The 16,473-nt window shown below is 37.8% G+C and overlaps 1 protein-coding gene across 14 annotated transcripts in view; it reads right to left on the bottom strand.

Annotated features, from left to right (window-relative positions):
- Positions 1 to 1,602: 1,602 nt before the first annotated feature.
- LOC127433159 (protocadherin gamma-C5-like) overlaps positions 1,603 to 16,473 on the bottom strand; it is a 72,015-nt gene continuing 57,144 nt past the window's right edge. For 5 of the 14 annotated variants that reach the window (XM_051684847.1, XM_051684851.1, XM_051684843.1 and 2 more), the window contains 4 exons: positions 9,542 to 9,600; positions 7,592 to 7,645; positions 6,484 to 6,602; positions 1,603 to 3,860 (listed from right to left, as the gene is read on the bottom strand). In XM_051684847.1, the coding sequence (XP_051540807.1) occupies positions 3,628 to 3,860; positions 6,484 to 6,602; positions 7,592 to 7,645; positions 9,542 to 9,600 (465 nt within the window). In that variant the 3' untranslated portion in view covers positions 1,603 to 3,627. Of the gene's footprint in view, positions 3,861 to 6,483; positions 6,603 to 7,591; positions 7,646 to 9,541; positions 9,601 to 13,067; positions 15,663 to 16,473 lie in introns of those variants that run through there. The other 9 variants (XM_051684857.1, XM_051684856.1, XM_051684845.1 and 6 more) reach the window with 5 other exon arrangements.

Genomic DNA, 16,473 nt, shown 5'->3' with positions numbered 1-16,473 from the left:
TATTTAGAAACAGGTTCCTATATACATAACATTTTCAGTTGAATAACACATACAATTATACTAGATCAGTGCCTTTACTTAGTAAGAAGTCACACAATGACCTCTAATCCAGCTGTACCTCTCTGAATCTCTTCCCTGCAGAGTAATACTGTCTCAGCCTCTTTGCGGTTTTGAAACTTAAGCAGCCATAATGGTTTAAAGTTGATATTGTGCCCATTACTGCCACATTGGAGCTATTTAAGAGCTGAGCTAGTGTCTTAACTATCAGGGAAAATGGAAAGCTAACTTTATTATTGTACAAATTTCCATGTTGACCACCCTGGTTGCATGAGGTCAGTGATTCGTATTTGCTGTATTTGCTACAAGCTGGACTGTTGCACATCTGTCACCTAACTGACTGAGATTGCATGCTGCTGTTTCTCAGAATATTGTTGCCTTCACTCATCACTAAGGCAACCACTGCAGTTGTGTGAGGTGTCAGCCATTTTGTGGGAGAGAAGAAATAGCTCCGCCGAGTGCAGATCTGCCAGTCTGCTTTAATAAAATGGAGGTTTAAGCCTTTAAAGTAACTCATCTAATTTGACCATGTTTTCAGTTGTGCTCAATTCGATCTATAAGGTGATTGTGTAAGTGAATCAAGAAACGCATGACCTTCAGTGTTCATTTCAGTTTAAACAGATTTTGAAACTGCACTATGCAATGTAAGTGGTAAGTAAGCTTTTCCAGTTGCATCAATATAATCACTTTAACATCAAAAAGACACTTTTGTTGGTGACTGACACTTTGTTCATGACATTTCAGTACATTAGGTTATATAACAGCTGGTTATTCAGTGTGTATGTCTGTGACTCCCGAAGCACAAAATAAGATCATGATTCGAGGGAGGAATTTTTTTTCCCACAATTAATTTTGACAAAACAGCAATTCAGCTAAATGTCCGTGAACTAACAAATGGCAGATTTAGCTAATGATTTTGTGTAGTAAATACAGTACATACAGTACTTCCATTTGTTGTGTGTTGGAAATTCAGAGTAAGACAGCAGCTTGATTGATCTTTAATTTATCTCACTGGATTTTCCCCAAATTCTCTGTCATAGAACAATATAGTGAAGAGCTGTGTTCCTATGCCATTTGGAATGCTTCCATTTACATATGTCCTTGCTATGTTTGGATGCACAAGATAATAGCACTTATGTCCTACTTCATAAATCTCTGCAGAGCACACTCTGATACCAACATTCTTCCTTTGGAGCTGAATCAATAAGATTTTTTAAATAGGTCATGTTTTAAAGCTGGAGACATGAAAATTTAGATTTTCTCTTGGGGGTCAATGAAACACATTTTGGAGAAAAAAAGGGCAATTTTATAATTGCTCCAAATCTCACCGGTACAAAATCTCACCACACCGCAGGCATAGAAAATATCTAATTTGTATAGGTTGCAATTTGAGACATGATTATACAGAAATAACATTTTAAAAGTCAAGAAATTATATACATTTTGTAATTATTAGAGTTGTTAAACATATATATATAAATTTGAAAACTCTAGATTCCTAATGTACAGCACATCCTGGCCACAGTTCATGCCACCTGGAAAAATGATACAGTTCAGCCATGACTGTGAGTTCTGACAAAATTTTATTTAAAATGTAAGTGTTCCAATAATAAAGTAAAACATAAATCAACAGCGATATAAATATTAGCATATCAAATAAAAGTGTAACAAGAGGTGCTAAGCATTTCTTAAAAGGAATCACAGTCAAATACAGAAAGGTAGCCAAGCAGCAGACAGACATTTATATATATATAGATAGCTATTCATAGTTAGACAGGGGTGGCATTCCAGTATTATTACAGACTGATTGGAAATACAAGCACAGAAAAGTACAGTAAAATGAGGGGAGGGGTACTCTAAAGACAGTAAGTATCATCTGTTATCTTTAAAAGTTTAGGTGATTGGAGAAAAGGAAATAAAGTTTAACTGGGAGAGAAAACACAAAAATATGCACGGACTCCACAAGCCTTATGCTACGACTGCGTGTCTTCAGAAGTTTGAGTAATATATACAGTTTGGTTAGTCAATGATCTTGAAGCTTTTTGTCCTACAATACTACATTTTATCTTTTTTCTATTGTCTTTTTTTTTTTTTTTTTTTTTTTTACAAAATACTGAAACATTCCTGTAATGGCCAGCCCTTGTGGCTCTAATGTTTGTATAGATGGGTTACACATTTTATATACACTGTGGTAAAGGTTGATGCAGAACAATGGATAGAATTATTTTTCAATGTTGGATCCATTCAAGGACAGTGTAGCGTCTAAGAGGCCGTTCACACCGTACGCATTTTTGCGTTGTTGCTAGATGGCCATTTTTGACTGTTGCACCGCATCTCACTTTTGTAATCATCTGGCACAGAAGCACTGTGTTTTTTTTAGATGCCAACAAAACCTTTTAAGGTGTGATGCATCTAGCATTTGTAGTGCAAGACATTTAGTCTGAATGACCCTTACTCATTACTCAATCTGTGCTTCTCATTTTTACTGCCATCTCAACAATACAAAGTTTGACTGTCTTGGTTTGCTGATGTCCATTTCAGCCATTTTGGTCACCATGTGCCATTTCTTTCCCTGGCAGTCTACCAGCTGTTCACATCTTATCTTTACTTTTTGACCAACTTAAACACAAGTCAGTGTACAGAGACCTCACCAATCCACTTCCTTAAGCATTATACAAAAACCTTATTCATTGTGAACCAAATGATTCTCTAACATGGACTTTACGAAGGCTGGGAAATCAGCCAACCTTTCCAAGGTTTGATAACACTGTGTACATTACTAAATGCAATCCCAAAGGAATCATATACTACACTAACAGGAAATAATAACAATGGAATATAAAACTATGTTAACCAAACATTCAGCTCTGATTTTCTGGCTATTAAGATGTAAATGAATCTTTTTTTTTTTTTTTTTTTTTTAAATACAATGCCAACAGTCCAATGTTTCACCTTCTACTTTTAGACAATGCAAATGCATTCTCTTACTCTGAAAAGAATTTCAATCATTTTTAGTGTGTTCCCCCTTTTTTATTTATCTCCTTTGCAATGCATAGTTCAGCCCAATACTTTCCCAGTCAAGTTGAGAGTTGTGGCACATCTCCTTAAAAATTCTAACAATATTTCATTATTGTAACTGCAACAAGCATCTACTTTGCTCTGAAAAGAACGCATAAAAGCCTATAACATGACTTATTGAAAAAAATAAAGAAGAAATGTTTGCTTTCTTCTTGTTTTAGTAATACTATTTACAGGACAGTTATCTGTCAAAGAAAGAGCTAATGGAATCTGAACACATCTCTTCTTGCTCAGTCGATCAGGTCCCATTTAAGCAAGGGGGCAAGAAATACTCAGCTTGGATTACTGATGAAGATACTGTAGTACAATCATAAACACAATAATAATAATAAATAAAAAATAAAAAAAAAAACACAGACATGTACGCTATCTTTAAACCTAGAGATTTTTGCATTCTTTAACCAAGATTGTGGATTAAAAGACATATAGTGAGGAGATATGCTCAGATTCCAGGAACAGAATTCTGCAGCTCTGACAGTGTTTCCACTTGTCTTACTTCTTGTCTTTCTTCATAGGCTTCTTCTTGCTGGCGGGTGTTTGAGCTGACTTGGGGGCTTCAGCGGGTGGCAGGGCCTGGGGAGGAGGCAGGGCCTGCTGTGGTATCTGTTGCTGAGGGTTGACCGTGAGGGTGGCGGTACTGCCAGGGATGTAGAAGTTCTGACGGTAGTCAGGTCCATACTGTGGATTGTAGCGTGGGCCGAGAGTTGCAGTGGCTTCACTTGCTTCTTAGAGAAACAGGACAGTGAAGAAGAAAGAAAGCAAAGAGTAAAGAAGAGAGACAGAGAGACTGGTAAGGTTATAAACGGGTTGGTTCAGCACAGAGCTCATAACTCTAACACAGTCACTCTAGAACCGCATTGCAGCTCCCTCAGTGACCTGCTTTTGCCTGCCCATCCCCCATGTATTATGTATGGCGTAACATTGACGCACACAAATCACATACTCAGCACCTCCCTTTCAGGAACATAAATGCTTGTATATGCAAGAAACCGCACACTAGCACACATTCTTTTCACAGTTCTTATAAAAATGAACTGCAAAGGAAAATTACATTGCCCTCTGAAAGCATATGAATGCTACTTTCAAGATTAATTAATAAAAACCAGTCTTAATTACCAGTTTGTATTGTTATTAAATTACACTCACTGTAGTTAGAATCTTAAGATTTGTTTATTACAAAGTTAATGTTCATCATAGCTAGAGTAAAGCATCAGCACAATGTTGTCGTTTTTACTGCAGCTGCAGTGTGGAGGAAAAAAGGCTCCTCTGTCTCTTTACACTCAATTAGTTCGACTCTATAAATAGTGAGATCCATTGTACTGTGTGGAAGCTGCTCTCTTTTTCTCTCTCTTCCTTTTCTCCTCTCCTTGTGTTATCTGATTACTAACAGACTTCAGATTCTGACCTTGAGGACTGACGGATCAAGTACTGTATATGTGGACAAGCTTCCTTGCTTGAACACTTTCACTAGTACTAAAATAAAATAAAAGTAAAAGTCAGTTGATAAAAAATGTAGTTTCTGTGACCAAAGAGAAGCCATTTTTCATTACTTTGTACATTGTGACAGACTCAAATCATTGTTTTTAAAGCTTAATTTTATGTTTGCAGATTCTGATGTATTAAAAACTAGGAAAATAGCAAAAAATAAAGAAATAAATGTCTATTTAACTGATGAAAAAAAAAAAATAAATAAGATGGAGGGACCAGAAGTGGAGGAATTATTTAAAGAAAAAATAAGAATAAGACATGATTTTATATACAGTTGAATGCATAAGTTTGTATCCCCTTTGAAGAACATGCAAGATGTTATAGAAAAAAATCAAATAAGAGGGATCATAAAAATTGCATTTACTACTGCCCTGATGCAGCTGTTTGATGTAATAGATATTTACAAACAGTATATTCCACAAGACAAAATAATAACTGAATTTACAGATGATCCTGTTCAAAAGTTTACATCTCATTGTTGTGTTGCTTCCTCAATAGTCAATGACTGTTTGTGTCTTTTGTGATAGTTGTGCATGAGTCACTGCTTTGTCCTGAGCAGTAAAGCTGCCCATTATTCTTAAAGGGGTCATGACATGCCTTTTTTTATTATTTTAAAATGTTCCTTGAGGTTCATTTATAATATTAGTAAAGTATCCTGCACAAAAAGAGTCATTTATTTGTAAAACATGATCATTTTTCACCCTCATTCTGACCCTCTGTCAGAAATGCTCAGTTTTGGTGCTGCTTCTCCTTTAAGACTTGACAGTAAACACCCACTGCTTGTCATCTCACTGCTCACAGCTACTGGGTGGGCTACGGAAGTGATAATGTAATGTAGGCTTTGATGTGTTGTTGTGGAGGTGGTCAGATGCAAATGTCTATCACAGTGTGACATCACAATGTGGAGGAAGTACAGAATGAGTCATTTTGGCAGCTTGGATTCTACAAATGCCTTTTTTGCAGAGATGAAGCAGTTTTGAGTTCTGAAGCTTACAGTGTGTTTTTAAAGTACAATGACATTTTATATGTCAACAGATTAAGGAAAATATGATTCTTCATGTCATGACCCCTTTAAGAAAAATCTTCCAATTTCTGCGCATTCTTAGGTTTCCCAGCATCTTCTGTGCATTTGAATGCTTTCCAACAGTGGTTATATGATGTTGAGATCCAGCTTTTGACATTTAGGACAATTAAGGGACTCTGCTATTGTAAAAGATGCAAACATTCAGTGATGCTCAAGTAGGAAACACACTATATTTAGAACCAAGGGGATGTAAACTATTGAACAGGATGTTTTGTGTAAATTGTTATTATTATGTCTTGTGGGATATCTGTAAAATATCTGTTATGAAGCCTCTGGAGGATAGTACTTGTACAAAATATGACCTTTTATCTCTTCAATTTGCATAAATTCTGAAAGGGATGTATAAACTTATGAGACAGAAGGGGGATGCATACTTATTCATTAAACTGTACTGTTTTAATTGTTTATAGTGTATGGTTTCATATATTCATGAAGAATATTGAGGGTTTTAAAATGTTTGAAATTATAAGGGTATGTTATGCTCTGTTAAGGATAATAAATGAATATTTTTTAAATAGATTTTTGCTTAATGTACTGAGTGAAATGGAGTTTTAAAATGTATATTGGCTTAGTAATGTTTTAATAAAGTAAAATAATTCAAACTGTCTCTCTCTCTTTTTCTTCTGCAGCTGGATTAGATATAATGGAAAATGCTGATACAGAGAGAAGCCACAATTATGAGACAGAGTGAGAGACTGCATAAGAAGGATGAGAAAAAAAAGGGAGAATGAGGTCTTGATTGGAGGAAAAATGTAAAATCGAGAATTGGGATTCACCGTTTGCTGCTGCCATCAGAGCCTGGAGCTGTTCAGCTTCAGTAGGGGGGTTGGGCCATGGTCCTGTTCCTGCAATCACACCAGCACCGGCACCTGCGTCTTCAGGACGAGCTCCAGCTCTGCGCAACACAGAATGGGGTTAGTGACTTGACAAGCGCAAGCAAACACACACTTTCACAAACGTGTGTAAACACTGCCTTCAACATTTTCTCACTCTCTGTCTAACTCTTTCTCTCACACAAACTAAAACTTATGCAAAGAACAGCTGGAAGTTTGCTAGCATAAACACACCTGGTCTATAAGCTGAGAAAGACATTTTGTGTGAGAGGGCAGTACAGTCAGAAAATGGAGGCTTACAGGACAGAAGTCAGACAGAGCAGAGGCGAACGTGATGTAAACAGATGGGCAAGCTGATCAGAATACACAAAGGATTTCTGTTTTGTCTGTTTACACCATGTGGCATAAAATAAACCTCATGTGTGTTTTCAAACAGACATGTATTAGTGTGGACGTGGCCTAAACGATTTACCACACATGCACTATGGCTCTCAAATCAAAACATGAAGCTTTCTTAAAAAAATGTAACAAAATAATAAATAAATAAATAAAAATACATCCTGTTCGCTCTGTTTCAAAATGTAATATAAGAAAAAGCCATCTGTCCTAATTTTTACTCCTCCTTGGTCCACACAAACAGATTGATAGCATAGTCTATATATGAGGACATAAATATTTCTCTATTCTCTAAGGACAGACTTCACAGACTTGGCTCTACAAAGCTCAAATAAATCAAATTCAAACAAACAAGTAAAATGCATTTACTAAGCACAGTTATACACAGTGCATCGACAATCTGCAGAGCAAGATGCAACAAACAGCTATCAGCAATACACACATCCAAAAGCCTTATCCTGAAATTAATCAAACTGCATGTAATTTGTGTTCACATTTATAGGAGTAGAAACACTCGGGAGGAGACTGGACAGCATGTCGCTGGAAGCTGCAGGACACATATTCTGAAAGACCTAAACACAACATTCCACTGGAAGTCTACACCAGGTGAAGCCAAGCTCTATCACACACTAGCCTTCTCTCTCCTCCACTCTACCTGGACTTCTCGTAGGGAGTCCATCTCTGCTGCAAGGTGTGGAACCTGTGTTGGCTGAAACATAAGCACAGGAGCATGCTGCCGTCACTTAATCACCTTGCGTCCAGTGAGGACGAGACTAACCGGAGCATATGGATGATGGGTAAGGAGGTACAAACAAATAAAGCCTGGTGCACACTGTATAATTTTTGCAATCTTTAATGACTTGTCAGGCTACAATATCAACCCAGTGATATCTTGGGTATAAGCCATTGCACTCTGTATGACATTTTGTCAGATACACATTGTAGCCTAGACTTTGGTTCCAGCTGCCCCGATTGACAGTGTTGACTGAGATTTTAATGCCATCTGGCCATCATAGCAGCATTCACACAAATCTTGTGAAATGCAATGCAAAATTTCTGACAATTCCAGAACTTTGTCAGAGGCTAAGATTCATCGCAAAGGCAATTCATCGGCTGTATGCAAACATATCACAGTAAGCGATCAAAGACTGCCAATTATTCCGTACGATAAGAGAAATCTGTTACGATCCCTTTGAAATGTATCTGAAATTGGTAAAATCAATGACAAAATAGCACAGTGTGAACCTGGATAAAAAACATCTCACCCTGTACACTGGAAAAAATGACCAGTAAGGTTTGCTTAATTTTTATTTTGCATGTTTTTGCACACAGTGTTTCTAAATAAATCTTAATGGTATAAAACTAAGTAAAATCTACTTATCTTTATGACATCATATTGATTAAAGTACATACATTTAACTTAAACAGTTTAGTAAATTCAGTAACCTTTACTTACAAATATGATATACATGGTACTTAAATACATTTAGTAAAATGTAAATGAATATCTTATGTGAACATGTCACGTTCTGAATTTTTCTTAGAAACATATTTTTAATCCTGAACTATGTGACAGGGAAACTTTATGCATGAAATGTAGTCTATGAGACAACATCACCCTGTATTACTGGCTATAAAAACAAGGTATTGAGCTGCGCACGTAGACCTCAACACTTGGTGCACAAAACACCATGACAGTGACAATCAAGAGATCATATTTTATCATAAACAGGACATTTTGAGTAGAGAATTAACTTAAGTCAATTTGCAACTTAAAAACAAAAAGTTACCAAATGTAACAACAAAATTAACAATAAAACCAATGTAAATAAACCTGCAAACAGTGAAACCATGCAAGCTAATTAATCATATAAGCCCAGTGCATGCTGGAAACACCAGCTTCAGATAGTAAAGTAAACTTCACAAATAAATATGATGTTTTCTACTTTAGGATTAATACATGATGACACATTGTAAAAATAACAAACAGTCATAAATAATATTTACTTAAAAGCTAGAGAATTAATTTTTACATGTTTGAATGTAGAATTTACTTAATATTTTCAAGTTCATGCTTTAACTTATTCAATGTAGAAAGTACTTAATCTTTACTTCTATATTTACTTCACCACAAAATCTTTGTGTGTGTGTGTGTGTGTGTGTGTGTGTGTGTGTGTGTGTGTGTGTGTGTGTGTGTGTGTAGTTGATTAGCTTTTATATGTTTTTTAACTGATGGTTACTTTGATGCCAGGTTTGGTTGTTTCTAACTAAATATAGAGATAAAATTAATGAAATTAATTCAGATTCTGCTCTAGATGATTTGGTATTTGTTGATTTGTCTGAGTACCTTGATGGATATGGAAAGAAACTGGCCTAAACTCTAAATCCTCCAAAACTAACAGCCGACAAAGATCAAAAGACCACCAAAAATCTGGGCTCACAAACTATCCGGGTAATCTATTATTTTGTTTAGTTATTCTACCATCTCATTCCAACCAGACAGATCCAATGAATTACTACAAAATAAAAAGCTGAATACCACACAGATAATCTCAACTATGTCTCTTGTTTCTGTAAATTCACATAAACTGAATCAAACACTCACCCACTAGGTCCAGGCCTCTGGTTTGGGGGAAATCGCCAGTCAGTGTTTGGTGGCTTTTGCTGAAAATGAGAAGAAAATGCTTTTGTCAAAACTTTTGTTCAGCACTAAGATTCATTTGCACTAATAGCCCATTCTGGAATGCAGGTCCCCCCATCACCTCATAGAAGTTTGTAATCTGAAACACACATTTTTGTTATTAATGTCATTGCACAATAGGATGCACATCCTCCTCTTACCCTCTGGACTGGTTGAGACTGCACCTTTGGCAAAAAAAATAAAATAAATATTGAGGAATAGGTTGAGAAAGTAGTGAGAAACAGAGCATCAAAAAAGAGGGATAGAGTGTGTGAATAATTGAAAGCTTGATTATGTTGCTGTCACACATGGGTGCGTGTACATGAGGAGAACACACACAGGACTGTATCTGACAAAAAATGAGCTCACCTGTGGGTGGATTATGACTAAAGAATAACTACCCAAAAAGGCTGCTTTCCTCAACCATTCTTTGAAAAAGTCTGATAAAAACATCTGCTTTTGCAATTAACTATAACAATCGCATACACTGTTGATTTAATTATACTTCCATATTTTATTTTTTGTCATATTCCATACAATTCTTACCATGTACCTATTTCTTCTCCCCATACTGAGCTAAGCTGTGATATGGCAAGAGAGCAGTGCACATGCTTATAACATTGCACTGCAATAATCCTCTAAACCCAAGTGTAGATTACACTTGACATATTAATCACCAAAAACAGACAGTTATAACATGAACTTGTATATTTGGTACCGAACAGCATGCATACAACCTCATCCAGCTGCTTCCACTTTCTAAAGCATGATCACTTAAGTCTGCCGCACTAAACTTGAGCATTTGAACAGCTTATTGATGAATTCTCTGCTGTATCATCAGGTCTAGCCTGGGAATAGCTCAAGGTCAGGTTGCAACAAACCTCTTAATTTAAGAGAACCCTTAGTTACAATTTTAAGGGTATTATCACTAAGGGTTTTACTTAAACTAGGTGCTTTGTTGCAACCAGCTGCAGATCATTCTTTAAAAAACTTGGCAATACAGAGTGGTTAGTCAAAAAGATGAATCATACTGACTGGAGCCATAGCCTAAATGGTCGAGGAGTCAGTAGCAATCAATGGACATACACACACACAGGCACACACACAGCATAACATTACATATTATTCTAGCTGTTTTGGTAACATAGAAAATTTTAAGCCTACTCTAACACGTAAAGATGATTTTTATTTATTTTTTTTTTTACTTACGTCTGTTTGACACAATACAATTCAAACCACAAACATATGATCTGTGTAGCATATTGTTAAAAATGGAAACAATGTTGTTTGCATTTAAGGAAATTTTTTCTCTGAACTCTCACTTTAATGAGTGAGTGAGCGAAGAGTCTTTTGGATAGACACATGCTTAGAGTGCTTTGTGGTGCCTTAACAAACAAAAAGTCACTCCTGCTGGACATGGTGGAAAAACCAGGTCTGTATGTGTGTTTGTGGAAATCCTGGGAGGCCCCAACAACCTCCATGCATTTAATCGGACCATCAGTGTTTAGCTGCAGGTGAAGGTCATTGTGTTGGTGCTCACGGGGTACATACTTGAAACCAAATTTTTGCATGAGGCACATAATGTAACCATGATGGCTGAGCCAGCGAACCACTACAACAATGATAGCCAGGGAAAAAAATGCAATAATGAAGGATAAAATTAATATAAGGTATAGAGTGAGGTCTGACCTAGTTGGTCATTTGGCGGTAGAGCTTCTGAGTTCAGAAGAGACGCCTGAGGCTTTCTCAGCCAGATTGACATTAACTGCCACACTTGTGGAAAGAGAGGGCCTGCCATTATCTCTTGCAATCACAATGAGGCTAAAGACTGACTTGGCCTCCTCTGTTGTTAGTTTATGAGCAATATGCAGCTCACCGTTATGGGCACCTATTTGAAACATTTCCACATCTGACCCTAAGAAGCTGTAGAATAATCAAGCATTGTGCCCGCTATCACCATCCACAAATGTTATCCGACTGTCCAGGTGTCCTATGCCAGCAGTGCTTGGTACCAAAAACTGCAGTGTCCCATCGGATGGGAGTGCAGGTTATATAAGGACAGGAGGGTGATCATTCCACATGTGCACTGTGGTGTTGGAGCTCTGAGCTGGAGTCCCCTTATCGAAAACTTGCACGACAATTTGGAACGCGTTCATCTGCTCGTAATCAAATGTTCTCATGGCATATATCTGGCCACTCTCTGGGTTTATATATACATATAAAGACACAGAGGTCCAGAGAGCATCGCTCTCCAAGATTGAGATAGAGATAGTGGAGTTGTCACCCATATCTGGGTCTGATGCCGACACAGACAGAAGGGGAGCATTTGGGGCATTGTTTTAAACTATGTCTACAGAGTAAAAAGGCTGTGAAAAGACTGGGGGGTTATCATTAACATCTGAAAGATGTAACACAAAGGATTCCTATGAAGAATGGGGTGGTGAACCAGAGTCTGTGGCTGTCACAGTGATGGTGTATTCAGCCAAAGCCTTCCTGTCCAGGAGGCCATCAGTCATTAAAGTGAAGAGCCCCTTATATGGAGAACTCATCTTAAAAGGCAACCCATGAGAGTTTTGAACACTTACTTCAACATTTTCCCCTGTGTCTTCTTTAACTCTGATGGGGGTAATGACAGTGCCTGAATTAACATATTCAGCTATTACAGGAGAAACCAAATTAATGCTGATTACGTCAAGACTATTCATAAAAATGACAGTGTAATTCTTCTTTTCTCGAACAAGAGGCTTGTTTAAAACTAAAACGGGGTTTTTACTTACGTCACATTTAGTTTCTACTTTCAGAATAAAACAGTCATTTGACTAAGAAAGTAAGCGCGCAGTGAATTTATACCCACGTCGGGATCATGCGCACGTTCTAAACGGAACATCGTTCCAGACGCAGCCGCCTCTGAAACTTCCAAAGAAGTGTACTTGTTTTGAAAACTTGGCGCGTTGTCATTAACATCCTCAATTTTTATTGTAACGCTGTGCATTTCCAGAGGGTTTTGAAGAGAAATCTGAATCCGAATATGACAATGTAAACTTCCTCCGCACATAGTCTCTCTGACCATTGTTTGTTTGACCACCAAAGCTCCAGTTGTCAGGTCCACGTCAACATATTTACCTTTAGATTCCGAGACTGTTTGGATGACTGCGCTACACTGAAGGTTTACACCATTTGTTGTAAGTTTCGGAACGAACACCACACTCTCGTGAGCAACAAGCGTGTGTGGGTGTGGTTCAAAAAACGTGCATTTCTGTTGGAGGAAAGTTACTTTGCTCAGACAAAAACACACACCAACAAACCCAGGTTGCTGTCCACTCATATGGTGGTGCTGAAACTAGAGTCAATCGACCACCTCTAACCGAATCACTGTTACATGTCGGCTAAACAATATACAATTTATCTATAAATTATTATTATTATTATTTTAAATCAGAGTTTGTCTCACCTGTTGGCTCTCGAAAGTCCACGCGCTGTCTGGTAAAGACGCATCAAGCACGTTTAGCGTGTCTGTGAAGTTTGTAGTGCTGCTGGGCTTAACGAGGGTCAAATCACTGAATTCTGACATCGGAGAGAGATAGGACCCAAAAGACTGACTCTGAGACATCATGTCTCCTCCCAGAACCTCCACATATTTAATGGGCCCATCAGTGTTGAGCTGGATCTGAAGGTTGCTGTTGGGGTTCTTGTATCCAGAATCATTTCGTTTGGTGCAACATATCGAACTACCTCTACTGCCTCGAGCACATTTCACCAGTAAGATGAAAAACGCCACCAAAGATAACAAAGACACCGAGGCTAGAGAAATGATCAAATATAAGGTAATTTTTCCACTCTTCTTTCTGGGCTCTACAATTTTCTTATTATAGTCTGAGATAGGCTCATGAAACCCGTCCTCTATTAGTATTTCCACTGTGACTGTGGTGGACTGCACCGGTTCTCCATTATCCTTTATTTCAATCAGCAGTCTCTGTGAGGAGTCATCCTGCTCTGAAACAGAGCGCTTAGTCCTCACCTCTCCTGTATGTAAATTCACATTGAACAGAGACGCGTCCGTGGCCTCCGCGAGCCTGTAAAAAAGCCAAGCATTGTGACCCGAGTCAGCGTCCACTGCTGTTACTTTAGTAACAAGATGTCCTGCTTTAGCAGAACGGGGCATCCTCTGATGAGAAATAGACCCCATGAGCGCGGAGGGGTAAATAACAGCGGGGGCATTGTCGTTTTGGTCCACAATAAACACATGTACAGTGGCGTTGCTGCTCAAAGATGGAGAGCCATGGTCTTTAGCCTGAACGATGATCTCAAACACCATAATTTTCTCAAAGTCAAACGAATGTATGCTAAATATGCTGCCGTTATCCGAGTTTATGTACATATATGACGATACAGGTGTATCCCAAATTTTAGACTTCTCAATAGAGTAAGATATTTTACCATTTAGGCCGACATCAACATCTTGGGCGGATACCGAACAAATAATAGAACCTGGAGTGTTATTCTCTTTTACGTACACGTAATACACGTTGTCAGAGAACTTCGGTGCGTTATCGTTAACATCAATAATTTTTACTGGAATTATTATTTTGCTACTTAAAGGAGGAGAGCCTGAATCAAATGCAGTAATTTCCACTTTGTACTCTGGGAACGTTTCGCGGTCTAAAACACCGTTTGTGACCAACGAATATTCATTTGAGAAAGATAGTTTTAAAAGGAATGGAAGGTCCGATTGTGTCTGCAGTGTGACTTTTCCATTCACTCCAGTGTCAAGGTCCCGCGCGCTTATTAAAGCCACAACTGTGCCACTTGGAGCGTCTTCAGGCACAGGACTCGGTTTAGACGTCAGCAATATCTGTGGTGGATTGTCGTTAATATCTGAGACTTCTATTTTAACTGTGCAATGGCCCTCCATTTCAGGGACCCCTCTGTCTTTGGCACGTATTTCAATGTTGTACATAGGAGTGGTCTCATAGTCCAAGTCCCCGTTCAAAACAATGTCTCCGGTTTTCTCATCAATGTGAAACAATGAGCGCAGAACATCAGAAGTGTGCTCCCCTAAGGAATATTTTATATCTCCATTAGGACCTTCGTCCGAGTCTTTTGCTTCAACTTTAAGGAATGACGTGCCCTGTTTAGTGTTTTCAGCAATAGCCACTTTGTAAACATTTTTTTCAAACACGGGGTTATTGTCATTGATATCCAGCACAGTGACATTAATTTGCGAAGTTCCAGATCTAACCGGGTTCCCTCCATCTAAGGCAGTTAACATCAGCTGATGCATCGGTTTCTTCTCGCGATCCAGGGCTTTTTCCAAAACTAGTTCGGGTACCTTTCGGCCATCACCAAGATCTTTTACTTTTAAACTGAAGCATTCGTCTTTACTTAAAGTGTATGATTTCAAAGAGTTACTGCCCACATCTGGGTCTTCTGCACTCTCCAAGGGAAAGCGCACGCCAGGGACAGTTGATTCGGCTATTCTCAGAACACGGTCATTTGATTGAAAATTAGGGTAATTGTCATTAATATCCTGAATGTCCACTTCCACTCTGTAAAGTTGTAAAGGATCCTCGATGACAATTTGAAGAGGCAAGAGACAATGTGTGTTTTGCCCACAAAGGCTTTCTCTATCGATTCTTTCATTAACCACTATCTCACCTCTAAGTAAATCCATGCTAAAATACTGCCTACCTGATTCAGAGGCTATTCGCAATTTACGGTCATATAGTTCAGATATTTTCAAGCCTAAATCTTTAGCAATATTTCCAACAACAGAGCCCACATTTAGTTCCTCTGGAATAGAATAGTGAGTCTGTCCTTTTGTCGTACTCCACAAAAGAATGAAGAGAAAAAAGAAGAGTAAATTAAGCTTCCACCCTCGAAATAACACCCTCTTTGTCATTTTGTTTTAAAATCCAGACGATTCACCGTGCTCATAAAAAACTACGGATCCCACAACGATTGCAGTTTAGCTTGTCCATTTTGTCTCAAAAATACAATGCAGTTTATTTGATCCATTTTAGTAATTAGAGCATCCCCAGTCCGTCTCCGCTTGCTCTCAATAGTGTAACGTCAGTGGGGGAGGTAGTAGATCTCTTTGTACAATTCCGCATCTCATTGGTGCAGAGATAAGCTGCAATAACCAATTTCAAGAGAGCTGTCTCTTAAAGGCACACGTTACAGCATCAGCAGCAGCACCTGCACCCAAACTCAAAACAAAGAACCAGTAGAAGGACTAAGTTATTATAGACCCATTTTACGCATTTCCGCCTTTGGAACGCAATAGTGAACTATCATAAACTTCAATAGCGGTGAATGGGAGACGAGACCACACCAACACCAAACCACACCATTTGCACCTACAGCAAGAAAAACAAAAAAACAAAAACAAAAACACAAATCCGCTAGTAGATACGTTTCCACGACTTTCCACAAAAGAACAAAAATAGACAGGGGTGGAAACGACAAGAGCAGTCAGAAGAGTAAGAGTTTTTTTTTAAACGAATTCCAGGGTTACATAACACAAAGCATAATATTAGAAATTAAATAATTGAAAAATTACAAATATAAAAATTTAGCTAGATTTACGCTGCTAAATAAGGCGGAAAGGCGTTATCAGTCTGTGAAAAGGGTCCATTTTAGGATAAATTATTTTAGTGTAAAATTACTTTGTGGATTTAAAATCGTGGGCGATTTAATAATTGGATAGTGAGATGATAATAGCAATAATTGTACTACTACTACTACTAAATTTACAACAATAAAAATAATAATAATGGACAGCTTAAAGGCCATTAAAAAAGTGATGTCAAAAAAGAATTTATTAAAAATATGAGTTTTTTAAAAAAAGAGAATAGAAA

This window comes from Myxocyprinus asiaticus, chromosome 43, assembly GCF_019703515.2.
Source record: "Myxocyprinus asiaticus isolate MX2 ecotype Aquarium Trade chromosome 43, UBuf_Myxa_2, whole genome shotgun sequence".
NCBI lineage: Eukaryota > Metazoa > Chordata > Actinopteri > Cypriniformes > Catostomidae > Myxocyprinus > Myxocyprinus asiaticus.
The sequence above is the reverse complement of the archived record's forward strand: the minus strand, read 5'-3'. Positions and strand labels throughout refer to the sequence as shown.